Genomic DNA, 14,537 nt, shown 5'->3' on the forward strand with positions numbered 1-14,537 from the left:
CACCAAATTGGTCCACAGATTTCGGTTGCTTGAGGGCAAGCAATCTTGGGGCCGGAAGACTGTCATGTCCCCATTTGTATTCTTCTTCATAGTACAGCCGAGGTGGATTTCTAGGACAGGGGATGGCCAAGTCAGTAGAGCAGGTTTATGTCATCAGGGGTCTCAATGGAGTTTTGAGGAATTTTTATGAGTTTTGATGGCATTCGCTTGGCATATTCCATCATTAACACAGTTTGCCTTTCGTTCCATTGCATTCCAACAACTTTCAAAAATCAACATTTTTATTGGGCATAACTTAATTAATTATGCTCGAGGTGGCATTCCAGGGATATTAAATGATGGCACACCTCAGTGTAATAGCTCGTTGGAACCGGGACGAGAAGATCTAGATGATGGGACTTTTGGATGATAGTTTTAGTGACCTGAGGAACATGGTGGCCAATTTACCCTCTTCCCGCATTAAAAAGAATATTTTAATTAAAATATAAAAGGGAAAAGTTCTCCATGATTAAGATAATAATAAAATAGAAGATTCTAAAGGGGTCCATTAGATCTATAAAAGAGGAGGCAACCATCGGAGGACATCTTGGTTTTGATATTGTTCCTTGTATGTGAGGTTGAGAACTCGGTTCCTACTCCAGCAGTAGCCACAAGACAGAAACCCTCTAGTGACTCAATGAGTGGGCGAGTACCCATCTCTTCCCTTGGTGAATCCATCCAGGGTTCACAGGTTGCAATGCATTGTTTTTAGGATCTGTTTTGGAGGCCGATTTGCGGCATTATTGTAGATCTATCTGAGGCCAACTTTTTATCTCAGTTATACAGTGCATGTAAAAACCTGGTTTATCTAATATAATAACACTGAGTATTTTTTTGTTCATGGTGTTATGGGATTGCAGTGCTTTCTTTGCTTAATTTTACATGCCAATCTTTTGTTAAATGCATGATTAGTTTTATGTGAAGTGTCTGTTCCAAATTTTCTGCATTTGGGACATACACTATATCCATGTTTTGTCTATCATAGATTTTGTCCTTCATGATTTCCATGGTGATGTCACGAGCTCTTGTTTCTAATGCTTCCATGATGCTACGATGCAACTTATCATCATTGTCATATCTTATAACAGAAGCTTATGATAGGACCCTCTTGTGTGGGATGCTATCCCAATCATAGAGATTTGTTGCTCCCTCTTTCCTTGGCCCTTTTTCTTCAGCTTCTTTCATCTGTTCAGTCATATGAGCTTACATCATTTTAGTTATACCTATTCTACCTTGATTGAGGACCAAACTTTCCTTTCCTTTCTGCACATGGTTTAGTTCTTTACCCATTCAATATATTTGTCATCAATCAACTTGTCTTTCTCTATTTATCATAGAGACCATAAGTTGTTGAATGAGGTAACCTTTTTATCCCATGGATATTTGTTACCTTGATTATCTATTATGGTTATCTTCCTTTGTAGATGGAAGATACCGTACATTCTTTGATATCGTTTACTTTCATGTAGATCGGAATGCATTTTCAGAGAATGAGTTTATCATCTACATCACTTTGAAGTCTCCAATTTTGCTATGTAAGGGTATCTTTCATAAATATCCCTTATAAATTCAGAGACCTTTTGATGACTTCAGCTACTTAGAGGACTATGTCTTCCTCCTTCTTCATGCAAGGAATCATGATAACCCATCCAATTCATAGATGTCCTTGCAATCATGAAGTCATTTGACCCAAAATTTGAACATAGAATGAAAAGATACTTACTTGTCATTGGAAGATGAAATCTTCACCTTGATGCTTTCTTGAATGATCTCCTTCAATGAGATTCTTGCTTGAGTTGCCTGGTATGATTGAGTTCCAAGATTTTTCTTGAGACTTCCTTGCCTTGTTCAGCACCAAACGCTGCTGCTTTTATAATGTGTTGAGATTACTTGATTCCTCGTGAGGGTATGAAATTGAAATCAAGAATTTGATAGTACTGTCATGATGCCCATCTAAGATGTGGCATTGTGTTCTCCTATTGTAGTGATATTGTTGTAATGTATGATGTAATTGTATACCCTTGTAACTTTGTTGTAGTGTTCCTTGCTGGAGTAGACTCTTTTTCTTGAGTTGACTAGCATGAACAAGAATTTCGTTTGAAACCTTCAATACCAAGCACCAAAACTGCTTCTGACTATAAGTTATTGAGATTTCCATGGTATGTCATAGGTTGTAATGACATCCATTCTTGAGGCTAGCACTGAGACTGTGAGAGGTACTGTGTTTTCCTTCTATTGTAGATTAGGATTGTTTCTTGGATTTTTTACTTTCTTCAAGATGATGTTCTTTAGACTTTAACGTTCTTTGAGTTATCTTTCCTTGTAGACTTCTTGATAAGGTTCTTGCTATTATAGATTGCTTGTTGTAGACTTGATACATCCATCTTGACGAAATTCTTTAACTTGCTTTGATGTCGTTCTTGTAGACTTGATCCTTGTATGTCTCTTTTGTTACCCTTCCTTTGACTTCAACACCTTAGCTCTAATACCATGTTAAAGAATCTAGGGCACATGTAGTTAATGAGATTCTTCTTGACTTGATAACTATTTGTGAGGCATTTTAATTTTCTTATTAGCACAATCTTCTCTTCGACATTACTAGAGTGTTTCTTATTTCATCAAATAGCTACCAAAAACAAAGAGACCAAAACACAAGATGTTGGCATTCTGCCAGGGCCAAAACCTCTCCCTCTTAGAGAGGAAAACCCGCACATAATTCTTCTTATACAGATTCCAATTGACGAACACCAAGACCATGACCCTTGACTTACTATGCCACTCCAAGACAAAGACACCAATCCTCTTCTTTGTCACTATTGAGATCATCATCATTGTTGCACCACTGAGGCCATCACTACTGCACCACCGAGATTTTCATTGTTGTTGCAACACCATTGTTGCACCTTCATTGAGGAGTTCACCATAACAAAGAGATCAATGTTGTTGCACCATAGTTGCTGCTTCACTTACATCTTCATCATTGTATCTATGTCTCCCTTAGGATTATCTATATCCATATGCCAAGATCATGACTGAGATTACGAGGACCATCATCCAAAATGCATGCCGAGACTGAGTGTCACTATTGGATAACTAAGACTGTGTGCGCTATACAAGGATCCTCTTCATCATTTATGTTGAAGTTTCTAAGTCTACCAGTTAGAAACCATTCATGCACTTTACTAATTTATTCCTACCTACTTGTTTTGTTAATTAACAAGTTATTTACCATGTAAATACTGAAAATAAATACAAGTGCATGCTCAACACATTACAAATCATCAACTGAAGGAAACAGAAACAAGCACACAAATGACACCGTTATTTTTGGACTAATATCCTCAGAAAAAACCCAATGCGGGAAAACCGGTGCAACTATTTGAGGGTTTTATTATTAAGCAGCTCTTTTATGAGTACACTAGGTGCTAAATTGGCTAACCTGACAGAGAGAAAAAAATCTGGCAGCAATACCTCTCTTTGGAAACAGGTATTCGGAAAGCCTGCTCCACGAAATCCCTCTCCACCGCACTCTAAAGCCCAGCGTCACGCCGTCAGCCCTGTTGGCCTCTGCATCAGCCTGAAACCCTCTGCGTCAACCTACTAAGGCTCTGTGCAGCCTCTTTGGCTCTCTGCGTCACTCCTGCAGCCTTTGCGTGGATGATGAAGGCCCCTTTTAGCTCTGCGCAGTCTCTGCTACCTCTACGTGGCTTCCTCTAGCTTAGCGCCTACCTCTCTCTGCTTCTGCACTGGTCTATCGGCATTGTCCCTACCTCTCTGTCTCGTACTCACTACCCCTCGCTGCAACTGATCACTGATTCTATCTCTCTTAGCAAACCCCGCTCTAGAGAATAGAATGACTAATCACTCTGGTGTCTTCTCCAAGTGACCCTCAAGCCTCCTCTTATACTTTTCTCGTTGACATATCAACGGCCGAGATTAAGTCCCTAATCGACGGCTAAAATTAGATCTGGCTTGATCCATGTCTTTGGGACCATTCTAAAACAGTTTTATATTAATTCACATTAATATTTTAATTTCCCTAAGTTTAGACTTAGGGACTCCATTAAAAATATTAATTATTTTAATATCTCCCAAACTATTTAGAATCTACCCAAACCCTTTATGGGTATTGGAGATCTCATGTGCCCTAACCTCTCCACCAAATTTCGTGGCTAGAGCACATCCGATGCTACCCCAAATCAACACTCCCTCTTAGCGAGGACTGTGCTCTAGCAATACTCATCACTGAGTATTACCCTGATCATCCAGCATCGGTCCCTGTGCTGATGCTAGGTCTGTTGCCCAACATGCTTTGCACTATTGCATCTTGTACTGCTACCCATGGCCCTTCCACTGCCATTGCTGCATCTATACTGCAACTCCCTCTACATCCATATTGTTGCCCATGGCCCTACAACTGCCACTGCTGCATCTGCACTGCAACCCCTCTCATCATGCTGCCCATAGCACTTGTTGGCATTATGATTCAAGTGTTGTCCTTGATGGCAACTCACTCAGAGGTTGGTACAGGTGCTCAGAGACTGGTACAGGTGATGGCAACTTAACTAGTGGACAGATCTCAGTACAGCAGGACAAGAAAGAGATATACGCAGGTTCAGCAAGGAGAATAGGCGTGTACACACAGGTTGGCTTCAGTAAAAGCGCGTACATGTGAAAACGTCTTTGGTCAGTGGCAGTTAGTCCTTGGAAGTTGTGCCTATGGTTTTGGACCATGGTGTCTCGACGGACGTGTCAATCCCTAGTTTCGAGGTTGATGGTATTGTGTTACTATGGTTTTGGCTCTTGGTATTGAGCAAGGCCTAAGGCTATATAAGGAGAAGATCACTAGGCCAAAGAGTGGAAGTGTGAGTGATGAAGATCTGAGAAAGGGTGTGATCCAAGTGCTGGTTATGGGTTGGTGATCTGAACCAAGGTTTCACCCATGTGGAGGATGATGAATGATGGAACGAGATCTCAAGGCTTGGAATGATTATCTTCATATGGTTTGACTCTGGATAGACTAGATCTACTGACGCATGTTTATTATTATGATCTGGGTATGTTTTGATGTCTGATATAGCTGCAGAGTTTTAAGGTTGAATTTATAGATCTGTACGCGAGTTGGTTTTGGTAAAAGAGCGTATACACGCAGGTTGGGTTCATCCAAGTAGCGTATACAATGTGAAGTATGATATTTGAATATGGAGCTGGATCTGGTTGTTGCTATGATTGTCTGGTTATTGTTGACAGGGTTACAGTGATTCAGAATTGGGTGTTTCAGTGATTGATGATGCAGGTTGTACTACAATGATGATTGTCTTATGGATCCAGTATGAAAATGTATGAAACGTGGTCCCGGGTAGATCGTAGGCCGGCACCTACGTACTAGTAAACATATCAGCCAGTACAAGAGCCAGGGGGTTGTAGCTCCCTTCCACTAGTAGCTGGAAAACGAGTAAAGAAGCATTCTGTAGGTAGGCACCTACGTACTAGTAAATGGATCGGCTAGTACAAGAGCTAAGAGGGTTGTAGCCCTCTGCAGGTTGTAGCCTGCGTGCTGGTAAAGGACTGCACCAGTACATTGTAAAAGAAGTTCTCATTAAAGAAGAAAGAGACAAATTGCAGCAGGTGGTTTTCACCCACATTGGGTTTCCACCTTATATCATGGTGTTCATGTGTGTGGCTTTTGTGTGATGATCTGTTCTGTTATACTGCACCTGTTTACTGTTAATATGCTTAATAATGTTCTGATGCATTTACTGAAGATAAGATTAACTGAATCATAAGATTTCTGGATATACGCTAGTTGCATTAGACACAGTCGCGTGTACACGCGGGTTCACTTAACTGAAGTCGCGTATATGTTTCTGAGTATGAAATTGAAAAGTTTTATCTGATCTGATAATACTGATTCACCCCCCCCTCTCAGTATTATTTCCAACAGCACTACCACTGCTAACTGCTGCACTGCAACTCAGTGACTGAGAAGTAAGTAACTGATCTCCCAACTCTGACCTCTCTATCAGGCTACACTACTCCTGATGCTGAAGCTCCCTCTGTCGCTGACAAGTGCTCCCTCTATGACCTCTGCGCTGCTGCAACAACTCCTTGCATCTCGCACTATTGCACACCTCTCTGTGCCATCCTGCATTGGTACAACACTCTCATGCCTCTCGCACCATTGCAGCCTGATAGCCTCGCGTTGTCCTGGGAATTCTGCATTGTAGCTCTCTCTGCTGCTTCATCCACATCCATCTCTACCCACATCTGCCAATCTTGCTACTCCTCTTCGGGGCTCGTGTAGCATGGTCTAATCCAAGAGGTTGGGTACCTCGAGGATCCTACCCCTCATCGCCTATAGTCCATCTGACTACAGCTCAATATCTCCCCACTTCCACTCAAGTGGCATGTGTGCATTCATGGCACAGTCATCGTCTGTCTCCACTTCCTTCTCTACCCTTGCTGGCGCTGCCTTGGTCTCGGAGGCCTCTCCCTTACTCTTCTTCCTTGGACACTGGGTCGCATAATGAGGTCCTTCTTCCGTTTCTCTTGCTTTCCCTCAGATGCTAAGGCAACATCCTCCTCTTGCTTGACTCTGATCCCCTTGTCGCTGCTTCCTGTCTTGCTTAGCCTTCTGATCTCTTCTTAGCGAAGAGCTGCCCACATTTCCTCGCACTGTGGAAGGGTCGCTCTACCGAGTATACTCTGGACAAATACCTCCCAGTATTCTAAGACTGCGTTCAGGGTCGTTCTCACCATCAATTCTTGATCCAGCATGGCCCCTATGGAAGTCAGTTGATCCCGGATGTCATTTAGTCGACCGAGGAAGATGTCGATCGATTCTCCCTTCTTCATCTAGTATAACCGCAACTGATTTTCTAGTAACATCCTTCTCTGCACAGAAGTATGCTGGTATAATTTCTTTAGGGCCTCCCACATCTCATTTTCCATTTCCTTCTTGGCAATGTGTGGTACTACATGGTGCTTGACCCTGTCAAGGATGATGCTCTTGGCCCTCGCCATTGCCTCCTTGTACTTGTCGTTATCAGTTGGGTCAACTGGGATCGTTATCGTCCCCAAGGCGAAGTGCTCGACACAATTTCTGTCAAGTACGGATAAGATTCTCGCCTTCCAGACTACGAAGTTTGAGGCTCCATCCAGTCTGTCCTGGTCTCTTACTCCGTGTAGTGCCATGTTGCCATTCTACTTCCCTCCTAGAAGTTCTCAATGTGACTCCCTTTGAGCCTTGATTTCCCTCCCATAAACCCTTCTGTCGATGTCGAGATGCCCCCTACTCTGACCGTCTATGCAATTGCACCACTGATCAGGATTTCTCGGCTAGAAACCCTCGGTAGCAACTCCCTCCTCCTTGGCCTTGCCTTGTTAGGTATTGTTCTGACTAGAGCACCCCACCAACTCCACTCTGCAACTTTCCCACAGCCTCCTAAACTCTAGCAACCTGAAGGTGAGAGCTCCTAGGCTCTGCATAGTCCCGGCACCGGTAAACTAGTTCCCTCAACCAACTGCGTCAGCCCTCTTGGCCTCTGTGTGGCTCTGCGTGAGCCTGTCCTTGCCTCCTTCAGCCTCTGTGCAGCCTCTTCTTGGCTCGAACTTGATGACGCAGGCACTACGTCACCCCTTCCTTGTTTCTTTGCTGCTAGGAACAACTTTTGTCACTTGGGACAACTGTTTTCTGTTGTTGTTGCTCTACTCTGCTGATGTCCTCAATTATCCTATGATCTGCAACCACCCTCTGATACCATGTTGAAGTTTCTAAGTCTACCAGCTAGAAACCCTCTATGCACTTTACTGATTTATTCCTACCTATTTGTTATGTTAATTAACAAGTTATTTACCATGTAAATATTGAAAATAAATACAAGTGCATGCTCAACACATTACAGATCATCAACTGAAGGAAACAGAAACAAGCACACAAATGACACCGTTATTTTTGGACTAATGTCCCCGGAAAAACCCAAAGCGGGAAAACCGGTGTAGCGTTTTATTATTAAGCAACTCTTTTCTAAGTACATTAGGTGCCAAACTGGCTAACCCGACAGAGATAAAAAATCCGACAGCAATACCTCTCTTCGAAAACAGGGATTCAGAAAGCCTGCTCCACAAAATCCATCTCCAGCACATTCTAAAGCCCAGCAACAGCCCTGCTGGCCTCTGCATCAGCCTACTGAGGCTCTCTACGTCACTCCTGCAGCCTTTGCGTGGATGATGCAAGCCCCTTCTGGCTCTGTGCAGACTCTGCTGCCTCTACATGGCTCCCTCTGGCTCTGCGTCTGCCTCTCTCTACTTCTACGCTGGTCTCTCGGCACTGTCCCTGCCTCTCTGTCTTGTACTCACTGCCCCTCGCTGCAACTGATCACTAATTCTATCTCTCTTAGCAAACCCCGCTCTAGAGAATAGAATGACTGATCACTATGGTGTCTTCTCCAAGTGACCCTCAAGCCTCCTCTTATACTTTTCTTGTTGACATATCAATGGCTGAGATTAAGTCCCTAATCGACAGCTAAGATTAGATCTGGCTTGATCCATGTCTTTTGGACCATTCTAACACAGTTTTATATTAATTCACATTAATATTTTAATTTCCCTAAGTTTAGACTTAAGGACTCGATTAAAAATATTAATTATTTTAATATCTCCCAAACTATTTAGAATCTGCCCAAACTCTTTTTGGGTATTGGAGATCTCATGTGCCCTAACCTCTCCACCAAATTTCGTGGCTAAAGCACATCCGATGCTACCCAAATCAACAATTTATATGCAAAGACTATGTGTGCTACCGCAGGATAGTCCACTAAAGTGATATCCGAAATGTTCCTTGAAACTACTCTCTAAAACACTAGATGAATCTGAGATTTGTAGTAGGGGCAGACTTTGAATCTTCCTTATTGTGACATCCGAAATTGTGTCTTCCTATACTGCGGATTTCAGACTCTTATAACCATCTAAAAACTCAGATCATCTGAGTTACTGTATTGCCCTTTTGCGTTGACCCTAGCTGGGTATATATAGTTGTTGCGTCTCCCTAAATAAGCCGACATGTCATCTTGAACTCTTGTGTCATCTGAGCCAACGTGTCATTAAATCTATGTTGCAGGAAACGTGGTACAAAGGTCCGTTTCCATACGGAAACTGGTACAAAACGCGGAAACGCGTTTCCAGCCATACTGCCACGTTTCCTAAAACGGAAACGTGACCAATACGGCCGGAAACGTGTTTCACGGTCGTACGACCAACGTTTCCTCATTAACTTGTGTTTTGTTTTAAATTTTTTTTTAATTTGTTTTTTAATTTATTTTTAGGGTATGTTAGTGACTTCTAGTTGCTTCTAGATGCGTGTCTAAAGTTATAAAAGTGAATTTTTACCCTAGTGTTGATATGCAGTTCAACATGAAGTTTGAGGCATATGCAGTTCATGGTAATGTTAAATTCTTAAAGTAAAAGTGATATTCTCCTTTATTTTTCATTTTCATACTTTTACTTCAATTTTTAACATTACCATGAAATGACTCAGGATGTTTGAAAGTGGTTTCGCCCTCATTGGATTTCATATGGAGAAAGTAGAATTTTAGATCTCACTCAAAATCCAGCAGACTTATTTGTTTTTCAGGATTGAGAGGATTGCAATGTTTCCATTGGATTTTATCATGTACTAGGGTATGGAACTTGTATTTAATCAAGAGAACCAAGCCCTCTATGCAGGGGAAACTCCCAATAATCAAGATTATGTAGGGTAGGAGGGTATGAAACTTGTATTTAATCAAGAGCACTAAGGTCGTTCGACTATGGAGGAGACTCCCAATACAACAGTGGTCCTTCTATAGAATGGGATGTGGATGCAGAAAACCCTGATTTGGATCTCTCTCTTGCAGCCTTATAGTCTTTATTGTACTTGCAACCTCATATATTAATATAAATAAAGGTTGATTTTGAGATTTGGATATATAATGAAGGTTGCTTTTGGATATTCTGATATTTTTATTTTCATTATGTGATCATTCATGAGTAAATGTGATGTAAATTAAATCTTAATGTTTAAGTGTAATAAATTATAATGTATCATTTATGCTTTATGATTGCACACACACACATATACATATATATATATATATTCGTGTTTCCCCGTTTCCAAAATTTGGGGAGGTCGCGTTTCGTACGGCTTCCCGTTTCGGAGACTCGTACCCGTTTCCCCATTTCATGCAACCTAACATTAAATATATTTTAAGGCTGACATGACTGCCTTCTTTCAATGTTTTGCTTGCAGACTTCTTTGAGCTTGACTTGGAGGATTGTGCTTGTCTTGGAGAGCCTTTTAGACTAGTATATATATATTTACACATATGCTCATGAAGAGCTCTTTACATGTCTTTGACTCTTTGACTTTCCTAAACCTATGGAATAAGCAAGAAACTCATTCTTATAATTTACAAAAATAATATTTCTTTTTCTTGACAAGTACAAAGATCAAAGTTACATTTGTAAATACCAAACCTAGTTACACTTTCTTCAACATATTTAACATCCACCAACCTTCCCACCCATGGGTATGTGATATAGGAGTGTCTTGGCACTCATTGGGTAGCCAAATTGGGCAAAATAGGATGTGGTCCCCATCATTTTATGCAGACTTTGCAGTTTCATATAATAGGGCAGTGAGTTATTGTGCTCCATAAATCCTTAACTACAGTTCTGTTGAAAAAAGGTAACTAGGTTCGGTTTTTATAATTATCATTGCACCTGTATCATTATGTATAAAGCAAAAAGAAGAAAAGGAATTTTTATTATTGTTATTTCATTAGTTAAGCATGTTCTTCATGCTTCTAGGATTTATTGAGTCGAAGAGTCAAAGTCCTATTTGGACTTCTTGTAAAGAAAAAGGAAAAAGAATTTTTCAAAATGTAATTTAGGTTAATTCGCCTCAAGAAGCCAAGTCAACCCTCCTGGATGACAAGTCAGCTCACTCAAAAGAAGTGTCTTTTTGCATATGAGATCAACTATATATTGGCATACATCCTCCTCCAAAAGAGCAAGAAGAATTTAGTGCTCTCTGTGATGAACTCTGAGAAAAAGATGTGCGAAGTTCAGAAGCTACTCTCTTGTGAAGGAATGTGGGTTTCTTCGATTATATACATGAAATAACGTGAGTTTCTTTTGAAAGATAATCTGAAATAATGCAAGTTCTCTATGGAAGATGATCTGAGAATTTGGAGGGCTTGACTTGGTTTTTTGGAGGTTGGATTCTTGGGTCTTGGATTTCTCACTTTGATTTGATTCTATAGGAAAAGGAGATTTTATGGGTTTTCCTCCTTGTGGGGTTTTTTTCCTAACTTGGAGCCTATATCTTGTATATCTTGTTCTTTGTGATCTTCATATTTTTGCATTTTGGTAATCGCATGATGAAAAGAAGAATACAAATGTAATAATAGTAAGCCAACAGTAATTTCACAAGTAATTGTCAAGTAAGAGAAATCGTCACTTTTACCTGCCTATTGATTTCTCAACATGGTATTAGAGCTAAGGTTAATGGTTGGCAGTTTGAAAATCACATTTTGTTGGCATTCTTGAAAAAGGCTCATCATCATATCTAAGATCCAAGGTCTGCAAAAGATTGCAATAACTTGCACTATGTACACTAGGGCTCGCATTTCACAATGGTTCGCATTATTACACAATGAATGTTCTATGGTGGTATTACAGTGGTTCGCATTATTTCTTAGCTCATTATTATACACTATGGCTTGTATTCTATATTCTATGGCTCGCATCCTACATTCTTTGGTGGCTCGAACAATACTATAGCTTTGTGGCATCGTGAGGACTTCTTTATGTTCCTGTACAGTGGCTTGCTTGCATCACATTCTTTTTATGGCTCGGATCATATCCCTATGACATCGCATTTGATTTTTGAGTGGCTCAGTGTGGCTCATGTACTTATGGCTCGAAAGGCTTGCACTATGCCTGTGGCTCGAATATATTTTTCTATGGATCGCTTTTCATATACATGGCTCGCACTATTCACAGGTGGCTCCCACCTCTCTCTCTCTGGGATGCTATATACTCTGAAATCGTTACAGTGACTTGATGGCTTGCAATAATCTGTGTCCAATTTTTGTGACTTGTATCATTCTCTATGACACACAATCATATTACAGTGGTATCACAGTGACATCACTTCTTTGTGACTCGGCATATCTCAGTGACATCGCTATCTCTAACGCTTGACATTATACAGTGGCAGTACATTACAGTGACTGGCTCGATACATTCCAATGGCTCACATGGCTCGCACAATGTTCTTGTAGCTCAAATATGGGTTCTATGGCTCTCATCCTCTCACATATATACTTTGTGCTCTATACGTTCTACGGTGGCTCGTATATACTCTATGGCTCGAATAAGTTATCTGGGGCTTGAATAAATTATCTGTGGCTCGAAATATACATAGTGCTTTTCAGTGGCTTTCTTTGATTTGTCTCTCTGGCTCGCATTTCTGTTGAGTGACTTGTATTTCTCTGCACACAATCTCTCTATGGCTCAGAATATATGTATTAGAGAACCACATATCCTTGTGCCACAATGTCAATGACTTGGAGACTTGACAGTGACCATGTTGCCTAACTGTAACCTTAACATATATTTGTATGACAATGAGACAGAGTTTTATATGATAGCGAGATTATGATGAAGAAAATACTCTTGATGATATTAATGATAATGATAGCAATAACTTGGCAGTCGTATTCATTGACTTATAAATAAATAAATATAAGTAGTTACATCAAATTTAAGTAGTTACAGGCTATATCTTAAACCATTTGGTGTGATTTAATTTGTTGTTTAGTTTTATGTTGCATAATCATGCACAGAAACAGCGGGACAGCCCCAAAAATAAAAATCACCTCTCATTGACCCCATCTAAGGCACTAGTCTTATTTGCAATTGGTTGGGGTATCAATTGAGATTCCTCCCTTGACCTTTTATGAGGAAGTTGGGTATAAATAGCAGGGTCTTGGGCTGAGGAGGCAGCATCTCAACCCCCCCTGTGTGTGTCAATCCCAGTAGGTAGCCAGGTCATTAGCAACCGTACTAATCAGATCCGTGACAGGTCATAAAACCCAGGAAAAGAGAAGGGTAGTCGTAGAAGTTTCTGGAAAATATTTTAGCAAGAGCAGGAGGGACTTTACAAAAAAATTGGAGGGCCATACAGGTTGTATGGTGCACCAAAACAGCCAAGTTTTGTTATAATTTTTTATTGTTTTCTCAAATGGACTATTTTCCCAGTTTGGGAGCCCATGCAAGCTTGGAGTAATTTTAATGAAAAGCTGATGTTTGAAGGGTGGATATTTCTCTATATGTATTTTGGAAATTTGGTTTCCTGTAGCTTCCACTGATCTTTTTACTTCCAGTTAAATTTCCAACAAGTGTACTTTATTCTATAAGCCTAAGAATTCAATCTATATTAAATTTTCAATAAGAAAACCATACAGAATTGATTTACGTAGGTTGCTAGAATAGAGATTTTAACACAAACACCCCCCCCCATCTGAAACCTCCTTCCTTCACTCCTGCATTCCACCCATAATTATAGAGGAAGCCTAAAATAGCCATTGCAACAAGAAGCAAAATGAACCCCCAGGAACCATGAGACAGATGCTGTTTTGGACAGCATAAAAACATGTTTTTATTTTATCTAAGTTTACCATCAATATTCATATAAAACAAACTTTTAGATCACACAATTATTGAAAAGAGGAGAGATTCAAGTGAGAAGTTTACACTACTGTTATCACCCAAGGGCCAACATTGGCATTGGAAACCCCAAGAAACAAAATTACTAGTACAATATCAAAATCATTGGTAAATAACTACATTAGAATTTAGAACTAGCTTCTTCACCGTGGCCCATAACCAAACATTGCCAATTCTGCGTCATACCTTGTTTCCATCAATTGGAGGAACATCTAGATATGGAGCAAGCTCTTCAGCTGTGACAACCCCACCATGTGAAGTAATGTACTCTCCAATCTGTAGAAAACTACCAATTAGGAAATGCTATACAATGCTATACATGAAATCCTTATAATCTGAATTTACACAATAAAATGTTCAATACACATGTTCAAAAGAAACTAAATCATTTTGGAGCCCATCCTGCAGCTGCAGCTAAAGTTCCTCAACAATGGCTAAAGAATTATATTTGTTGCTAAGGTTTTAAATTCCATATCCATTTTGGCTGCATGTAGTGAAGGTGAAGAGGGTTGGGATATGCAGGACATAGAAAAACAATTAAGTGCAGCATAGTCAGAAAATAAATAAAGAGGCAGAGGAGTTAGAAAATCATTGAACTGCAACCACCTAGAGGAATGCAAGCAAAAAAGTAGCATTAAAGAAATTCTTGTATGTACCCAAACACACATAAGAAAGAGAAAAAGAATGATTTATCTGTATCCTTTTCCAATTTCCATTTTTTCCAATAT

General features: G+C 40.2%; 1 protein-coding gene across 3 annotated transcripts in view; it reads right to left on the minus strand.

Annotated features, from left to right (window-relative positions):
• LOC149238023 (Iron-sulfur cluster biosynthesis family protein) overlaps positions 1-14,537 on the minus strand; it is a 279,175-nt gene that overhangs the window by 163,375 nt on the left and 101,263 nt on the right. For all 3 annotated transcript variants that reach the window (XR_016246361.1, XM_089372897.1, XM_089372896.1), the window contains exon 7: positions 13,996-14,085. Coding sequence is in view for 2 of the 3 variants with exons in the window: in XM_089372897.1 (XP_089229023.1) it covers positions 13,996-14,085 (90 nt within the window). In the remaining variant the exon portion in view is untranslated. The remainder of the gene's footprint in view (positions 1-13,995; positions 14,086-14,537) is intronic.

The sequence above is a fragment of the Pinus tabuliformis genome, chromosome 8 (genome assembly GCF_031772625.1).
Source record: "Pinus tabuliformis cultivar Carrire ecotype Pingquan chromosome 8, CPIR1, whole genome shotgun sequence".
Taxonomy (NCBI): Eukaryota; Viridiplantae; Streptophyta; class Pinopsida; order Pinales; family Pinaceae; genus Pinus; species Pinus tabuliformis.